Source organism: Nestor notabilis, unplaced genomic scaffold (assembly GCF_000696875.1).
Source record: "Nestor notabilis isolate BGI_N333 unplaced genomic scaffold, ASM69687v1 scaffold3988, whole genome shotgun sequence".
Lineage (NCBI taxonomy): Eukaryota > Metazoa > Chordata > Aves > Psittaciformes > Psittacidae > Nestor > Nestor notabilis.
The window spans coordinates 95,580-104,656 of NW_009938564.1; the positions used below are offsets into that span (position 1 = coordinate 95,580).

The 9,077-nt window shown below is 46.6% G+C and overlaps 1 protein-coding gene across 1 annotated transcript in view; it reads right to left on the bottom strand.

Moving 5' to 3' along the window:
- The window catches only part of MYO1D (myosin ID), a gene marked incomplete at its 5' end in the record, with an annotated part of 101,695 nt that extends 93,371 nt beyond the window's left edge, over positions 1-8,324 (bottom strand). Inside the window, 3 exons of the mRNA XM_010019378.1 lie at positions 700-793; positions 1,632-1,840; positions 8,279-8,324. Of these exons, the coding sequence (XP_010017680.1) occupies positions 700-793; positions 1,632-1,840; positions 8,279-8,324 (349 nt within the window). The remainder of the gene's footprint in view (positions 1-699; positions 794-1,631; positions 1,841-8,278) is intronic.
- Positions 8,325-9,077: the final 753 nt, after the last annotated feature.

Genomic DNA, 9,077 nt, shown 5'->3' on the forward strand with positions numbered 1-9,077 from the left:
GAACAGGATAAGTCCGGACTTACATATTCAACCCTGGAAATCTTTTTTTGCAGGCATTTCTCCAGAAGAATTCAGTAAAGCAGAAATGGGCTTTGATGGCAAAGTTCAAGTTTTCAAACTAAACTTTTCCTTGTGATTTGAGCAATCAATATTGTAAAATTCCCAGATTAAAAGGGATCTGAAGAAGTCAGCTTAGTGCTGTAAAAATCAGCACCTAATTAGCAAAAGAGACCATCTAATAACATGGGGCTCACAGTCATAGAATCCCAGACTGGTTTGTGTTGGAAAGGACCTTAAAGCTCATCCAGCTCCAACCCCTGCCCCGGGCAGGGACACCTTCCACTAGAGCACGTTGCTCCAAGCCCCTGTGTCCAAGCTGGCCTTGAACACTGCCAGGGAGGGGGCAGTCTGTGCACCCTGTGCCAGCGCCTCAGCACCCTCCCAGGGAAGAGCTTCTGCCCAAGAGCTCATCTCAGTCTCCCCTCTGGCAGGTTAAAGGCATTTCCCTTGTCCTGTCCCTTCATCCCTTGTCCAAAGCCCCTCTCCAGGTTTCCTGGAGCCCCTTTAGGCACTGGAGCTGCTCTAAGGTGTCCCCTTCAGGAGCCTTCTCTTCTCCAGGCTGAAGCAGCCCAGCTCTCTCAGCCACAGAAAGAGACCCACAAACAGAACAATCTCATTATTTCTGTGCAAAGCCCTTACCTTTCCACCTCAGCCCTCTGCCCGGGGTTGGTAATGGCTGCTATGTAATGCATGATATATTTACTGGCCTCAGTTTTCCCAGCCCCGCTTTCACCTGAGGGCAGAAATACAGAAGGTGACACAGCAAGTGGAAAATAGCAAAGCAAACGAACAGCAGCTCTTAATTCTCTGCCAGAGTGTTTGGGGGTTTTGTATTGCTTGGGGTTTTTAAAGCAATCTTATTGTGTGCACTTTGCATGTTTTCTAAATACAGCCATCACCTGCCTGGTTGTTGCTGCTTTGCTGACTTAGAAGCAGATAGATGTAAGGTTGGTAAAAGGCCTGTGGACAAAGAGGATCAAAAGGAATATTGTTAGAGGAGAAGGACGAGCATGCAGAGGCTTGGCTAGCAGCAGTGCTGGGAGCTGCAGCACAAGAGGCTACTGTTGAGCACAGCAGCTCGGGTCGCTCGCTTTTCAGAGCTGCTGAAGCACGGGGACATCAAGGAAACCAAGTGCCAGGATCCAGATAGTGACCGTTCATGGTACAAGCCCTGCTCCCACTGTTTGGGCCACGACGAGTCACCAGTCTGGCCATCGAAACAGAGAACAAAACCTTGGCTTGTCATCTCAGGGACAAAAATCAGCAGTTCTCTAAAGAGACAGGAACCCTGCTCACACTGACCTCCATTCACCCGGGCAGGGCAAGCAGAGGATGTGCAAGTTCTCACTCTGCATGCACAGGTTAAGCTCATGCCTGACACCAGCTTTTGAATTAGATAAGAAATAATCAGTAAGGTCTCCACAGACAGATTCAGATGCAAATAAGCAGTTTTAAAATTCATGAAGTTTTCTTTTATGAAACGCTGTCATTAGCCAAATCATTCTGCTGCTGCTGCCTAGAATTTCACACAGATCAAGTGTTCATCTTCATGCAAAGCTCTTTCAGCTCACCTGATATCACAATGCAGGTGTCCTTGGATCGCCTCTTCATCGCCTTGTAAGCAGCATCAGCAATGGCGAAGAGGTGAGGAGGCCTCTCGTACAGCTCCCTTCCTCTGTACTGCTCAATCGTGTCCCGCCCATAGATGTTCAAGTTTTTGTAAGGATTCATGGAAACAACCACCTCCCCAATGAATGTGTAAATCCGGCCTTTTTCAAACCTACCCGGGAGGAGACAGAAAGGGAAAAGGGAATCAGTCAGACACAGAGACCAGAATATGGCTTCCAAGCAGCTGCCCCTTTCATCAGGTGAACTCCTGAATCCATCACCCACTGAAACGTCCCAATAGGTCATTGACTGTGGACATGGGCAGACCCACGTGGCCCAGGGGGCACCTTAGTGTATTACATAGAGCTCTGCTGTTACAAGCACCAAGAACTAGGGCTCCCTTTGAATCTTCAAGGTCTAATCACATTTGCAAGAAAGCAAAGCAAGGTAAAAGCCCAAAAGGAAAGTATGGCCCTTCAGCTCTAGCCATTAGCTTCCACTCCACCCTCTGGCACAAGAAAGCACTTTGATATCGCCACTGCTGCTAAACCACAAGAGAAAGCATTGTAAGAACATGTGAGAACAACCCAAAACTACCCCTTTCCTAAGCCCTACCTGGGCCATCGTGTTCTTTCTGCAAACAAGACAGACAGTAACTTGACATTTGTTTTTCAAAAGGGGTTAAAAGCTGTTTCCAAAGGAATTCCCATTTCAGGGAGCTCTCTAGCAGGAGAGCACAGAGGGGATTTCAGATTAACAGCTGAAGGATTCGTACAGCATTTGCTTCTCAGGAGGAGAAAGGATGACAGCAGATTTAGAGCTCAACAGGCAAACTGTGTCATTCCTACCATTAAATACCTGTCTGCACCCTGTATTTAAATCTTACAACATTAGATGGCACCACACCACCTCTATCGAGTACAGGGGCCTTTCCTAAGCCTTAAGGGACTCCACAAATTCTAGCGTTCCTTTATGGAATTTATTACCACCCCCATGTGGTGACAGGCTTGACATTTCCTATTGTTCACTGGAGAATTTCCTGCAGCATCTTGGCAGTGTTGGCTTTTAGCAGGTGTAATAAAACTCCAGAAATCCAATCCAGCAGCCAGCGCTCCACTGCCTAAAAGTGATTTTGCTTCTAATTCCAGCTTCCTTCACCAAGAGACACAGCAATTGTAAAATGTCTTTGTGTTTCCACGTTCAGTTTTACCTGCAGTTAGTCCTGATGCACATTTGCCAAGAGCTTCACATGCAAAGAGCTTTTCTATTGTGGCCGTGTATGTGGTTTGAAAGCTCTAAAAACTGGTTTAGAAGGGATAAAGCCATTCTAATGAGCAATACCAGCTGCAGCTCAGCAGCTATCGCAACAAAAACGAAGGGCAATGCACTGCCACAACAGGCAGCAACCAGCACAGAAGCCTGGTGTGAAACACAGAATCACAGCCCAATTCTTAAGGCCGGCTCAGGCCCCCAGGAAGTCTCACACACTCAGTCCTCGTCATCTGCCACCCCTAATTTTAATTCTTTGAAGCACAAAGTGACTGGGAATGGTAGTTGGAAGATCCCAAACAGGCAGAAGACACACGTGGTGCAGACATCGGACACCAGGCTGCTCATCTCTTGCCCTCTCTGAAGCACATGAGGAACTCTACATAGACATAGGAGAGCTCAAGAAAAACCAAACACACACAACCCCGTTTCTATTAAGGAGATCAAATCACACTGGGCCATACATATGTAATAGAAACTGTTACAAGGACATCAAACCCAGCAGAATCCTGTCCATCTTTTTGGAGACAGGACATCTGAAAAGGGCCACTTGCCCAATGGAGAACATAGACTACTTTCCAAAAGTCACTGTGCAGCAAGCACATAACCATGACTGAGGGCACTATTAGTGATGATAATAAAGTTACAGCAGCTTCTGGATGAGGTTTTCAGCCCCACCAAACTGCCAGACACATGGCTGGAGGCTCATGGTCAGCACAGGGAGGTTGAGGGGAAGTGTTAGCTGCTGAGAAGAAAAATAATAGAAAGACCTCCCTACTGAAGCGTTGTGCCAAGTCACCACCACAGTACCCTATACTTTGACCTCTTCCTTAAGTAATGAATTATGTAAACTTCCAGCAGCAGAGCACAGTTTAAGTTTCCTCCCTTGGCAGTTCAGTGGCCCCAACAGCCTCATAAGCAGAACCTCCAGATTTGCCTCTGTCCCATGGCCAGATGCTCCAAAAAGCCCCGAACAGGGCACAGCTCAGCTTGGAGGGTCACTGTTCCAACACCAACGTGTGCAGTGGTTTGACATACTGTCTGCTTGCTTCCCTGACAGCTCTCTGACAACACAACTCACATTTGGCCTCAAAGTCAAGTTTTAGAAGGTTTTACTAGACTCTGACAAGTTGTGGCTTCAATCTCTGTGGCAAAAGGCAGATAGAGGGGTAAGGAGAAGGCTGCATTTCCCGGCTTGACAAATGGGCAGCCCTCAAGCTTGGCTTTAAGGATACAGGTTTATGAACAACCTACACCAACATTTACCTCTCTATTCATTTTTCGTTACTTCTTAGCACCAGGGTGAAGATTCCAGAGCTGTGCTTAGATGATCCTAAAAAGAGCTGTCGCTCCTCACCCCTCCTTGCTGATAAAGCCTCTTTTCATCAGACAGCGCAGCTCAGCACAGCAGCAGGCCAAGAACAGCAGAGGCTGTTTTCCTGGCTGCATTGCTCCGCTGTGAGATTCCTGCTTTCCCTGCCCAAGAAGAATTCATGAAAACTTAAGAAAACAACCAACAGCAGCAGTCCAAGCTGGAAGGTACAAGCTGTGTTAGATTTGCTGTTCTTCTGCATGATAGGGTCATGAAGCAAGATGACAAAGCCACTCAGCTCTTTTGGGAAAGGCTCATCCATTGGGCATCACACTCCCTCCAGGGAAAGCTCATCAACATAAAGAACAGTGTAATCCTTCACGTAGAACTGGATTTCTGTCATTAAAAGCAATACACAATACACCTGATAAAAGGAACCCCTGTACCTTCTCCTGAGGGTCCACACCCCCATGGCCAAACCTTGTTTTGCACCTATCACAAACATCACGTCATCTTGTGCTGTGACTCTGAAGAGACTTCCCTGCGATGATTCTCTTTGAGGAACTTCTGTATCAGCATCTTCTGAATCTTCCACTAGCTCAGCAGCCAAAAGGAAAGTCACAGTATTTAATCCTTGTGTGTTCTTTTGAGGAGGAGCATCAGCTCTTTAATGAGAAGTTTTGATACCAGTTTTTGTTACCTTGTTCAACCATCGACTGATCATGAGAAACTACAAACCAGTAAGTCACAGAATAGGAATCATCTAAAGGGATAGAAAATATTGCCTAGGAAGGATGACTGCCAAGGCAAGAAAAAAGGCTCTTACTTTGTTTTGTAGTTGTTATTTTTAGGGAAGGGAGTTGATAAAAAAGAGTGTATCCCAAAATCCAGACATCCCATGTTCACATCCCGCTGCCATTGGAAAGCACTGCAGAATCAGCAAAGTGAAGCAGAGATTTCACCACCAGAGAGCACTCACATTTAGGATTTCTCCCACCTGCTAAACACTCCAGTCAAAAATAAAACTGCTTTTACCGAGGAAATGATGCAACTTCAAATGCACTCAGTACAAATAACGAGTTAGTTGGCACCACTTGGAACCCATACTGCAAACCAACATCTGCAACACGCAGTCCCTTACACAGAGGCACCCACCACGCGATCCCCACTCAACTGCTTCAATTCAGACAGGGAATTTCTGATTAATCATTTACATGCTAACTCCTCCATACCAAAAGATAAACAGAAACTTGTGGGGCTCACAGCAGCTCTGCAGGCCTATTGCTGTGTCCAGAGCTGAGCTCACTCCGAGATAACCCGTGCCAGCTTCCAGGGAATCCGTCTGCGGCATGATCCCAGGCTGGGGCGTGCCGCGGCGCCTCAGGAACACATTTGCCATCTCTGTCTCCATCTGTCTCATGTCTGAAGAGCAGAGCAACTGCTGGAAAAATCATGTCAGGTCACCAGTTGTCTCATTTGCTGTTACTTGAAGAGAGCTGAAGTGCAGCTATTGGCATCGTGGATCATTTTCTCCTGGGAAAAGACCCTCTCTCAGCTGAAACTCCTTCTTTCACCACTGCTCCTAGACTGACATCCCGTTCTGCTTTACATACACACAGACACGTGAGAGCTTTCCAACAGCAGCAGGTGCTCAGTAAAGCTCCTTCCTCTCACCCCTCCCGATGCTACACAGATGCTCCAGAAACAGAATGTCTGCACAAGTCACAACACAGCCATGAGCTGAAGACAGCCTTTGGTTTCACTGCACAGCAGTGGCTTGCAGGAAAGGAACTGTTAACAAGGAAAGCATAATTCCAGTAATTCAGGACAGATACAGGAGTGCTCCAGAGGCACCAGCCTGTGCTGACAGCCAACAGCAAACCCAGTACCTCTAAAGGTTAACAGTAAAAACAATGGTTTCAAACTATTGCCTGATTCCAACTTACTCAGTAACTCCAAAGCACAAACTGAAGCATTTCCTATGAGCATGCTGCTTTTCTTCCTCCCTCCTTCATGTACAGGCAGAAGGATCCAGCGGCTGCACACCTCTGGCATGCGAAGAGGGCCAATTCCTTTTCCTGCTGCAAACACCCTGGGTTGGGTTATTCCCCCAAAGGGGTTTGTAGATCTTAAGTTATTTTTTACCACCAAATATATACATTTAAACCTTATTTCTGCAGGCTTTGACTCTGTTCTCATTGTAAACAGGCACAAAGACATGTAATTAAAACTCATGTTCATGGATAGTCAAGAATGGGCCTTCAGGATGTGTTCACTAAGGAAGGGAATTTAAGTGGACTTCTGGCAGTGACATAGGATTTACCTGGGTTTAAATGCAAGACTGCACAGCCAGCTGTGCTGACACAACGGAACAACTATTCTTCTCCTGCTTTGGGAAGTGAGATGACTTTGCTTTAAGCACACCCTGTGTGTGTCAGACAATTGTGCCTTTTATATGCAATACCAGGTCTCTCTACTAAGATTTCAGGACAACTTAAAGACTTTATTTTAGGTAAGCTTTGCAATAAACTCATCCATCAAGCAGAAAAGAATGACTTTGGAGTCTTTTAGTAAGTTGCTTATAAACTATATTATAGCGAATCATCCTCAGCACAAGAGAGCTCGGATAAACAGGATTTGTGTTGGCAGAACTAGAGCTAAAATATTCTGCACTTGGAAAAACAGAGCAGAAAACTGTCCAGTCACTGTTACCTCCCTGCGCTGGGAACACAATCCAAGTCTACCACGGCTCAGAATATGCATGTCTACAATGCTTTGATCCATCCTGAGGGACAGAAAAACGGGAATTGAAGTTCATCTAACGCACAGGTGAAGGTTTTCCTTGCAGTTGTGCTGCGTGGATCCAGCTTTCAGATGCTGCCGGTCGAACAAAATAGGAAATGCCATTCAGCGCGTTCTGCACCACTCCTTTCCTGTGTGGAGGGAGCAGAAAGGGCAGGGGGAGAAATACTTCATTCAGCTGCAATTTGCAGTCAGCTTTGGAAAGAAGGTTAAAAGAGGCCTTTGTAATGATGTCATGAGTTGTTTTCTTTGAAAGAAAACAGTAAACTCTGAGTGACTGGTGCCACATCTCCTCAGCAAACCACCATCTGAGCACACTGTAATTTGACAAGGCTGATTCAGCTCCAGCACCAGCAGACCCTCAAGTCATCTACACAGCTTCACAAACCCACTAGGTAAGGTGGGGGAAAGGAAAGGGAAGCTGGATGTTAAGCTAGCTGTAATGAGTGCTGAGTAACAGCTAAAGCTGTGAAATGGAGCTAGTTAGAAATGGGAATAATATTCAAATCCCTCTCCTTAAACGTGAAGTTAAACCTTGCACTGAAAAAATGCCAAGCCACTAAACATGGGAGTCACTGAACTCTCATTGCTATTTGCATCAGACAGACCGAGCTGCCTCTCCTCCAGCAGGGAAGAAGCTCTGCGTCCTCTTTTTACATGTCTACAGGCAGAGCAGGAGGCACAAGCAGCCTTGTAGCAGATGAGACAAAAGGCAGTTCTTTGGAAAGCTTCCAGAGATGCACCATGTAATGCTGTGTGGTTTTATTCCCATCCACACAAGAGAAAGTTGCTATCGAGCACAGGTGGAGGGAAGAAGCTCACTCATGATTTCTCTGTGTCAAGCAGTAAAACTCACTCACACTTTCCACGTGAACACTGTAAAATCCTGGTGCAGTAAATGATATTGCTGTGCTCTGAGCAGGAAGTTGCCCTGAATGACCTCCTGAGGGCAAATTATCCAGTGATCCTGTATCTGACCAGGAAAGAGTAGAACAGGCTTGGGACAGCAATAAAAAGACTGCCATGTACCCATAACCTCTAACTTCTTAATCTGTCAAATAAAAGCACATGATCTCTAGAAGAATACTAAAAAGAAAGCTCAAAAGTCAGGTACGTGTGTCCTGGGTTCAGCTGTGACAGTCATTTTTCTCCTTCTTAGCAGCTGGTGCACTGCTGTGTTTGGGCTTTAGTCTGAGAACACTGACAACACACCAATGCTTTAGTTGCTGCTCAGTAATACTCACCCTGAGCAAGGACTTTTCAGTCTCATGCTCTGCCAGTGAAAAGGGGCATGGGAAGCCCAGAGGAAGCAGAGCCAGGACACCTGACCCAAAGTAGCCAAAGGGCTATTCCATACCCTAGCACATCATGCCCAGTATAGAAACTGAGGGGAGTCACCCAGAAGGCCCAAATCGCTGCTTGGGTCAGGCTGGGTATCGGTCAGTGGGTGGGGAGCAATTGTTTTGGGCTGCACACCGTGATTATCCCTGCAATTTGGGGAATTCAGCTCTGTTCATCACATTATACACCACTGTGTAAGGGCCACGCCACCTACCAATGCATCAGTGGACAAAACTGCAGCACAAAAGGCAGAAGCCAGACTCATGACGAGTGGCTGGACAGATCTGCATCATGCAGAAGATCCAGTCCCACTTCACCGCCCCGGTTCAGTGGCACATGAATTCTGCGGTGGCAGGTTTGTCTGAAGAGTGTCCAGGCAAGGATGAGCTGAGACCTCTGACAACAGCTCTTCCATCAAGGGATGGTGAAGGAACTATAAAATCCCACAACACAACAGAAAGATCAAGAAACATGCAGGAAAACAAAGACCATGACTGATACCCTGCTACTTCCTCCTAACTTCTCCAGTAACTTCAGGAAACAAGAAACCTGGAGAGGGACTTTTGACAAAGACGTAGGGATAGGACAAGGGGGAATGCCTCTGGCTTTAACCTGCCAGAGGAGAGATTGAGATGAGCTCTGAGGCAGAAGCTCTTCCCTGTGAGGGTGCTGAGGCGCTGGCACA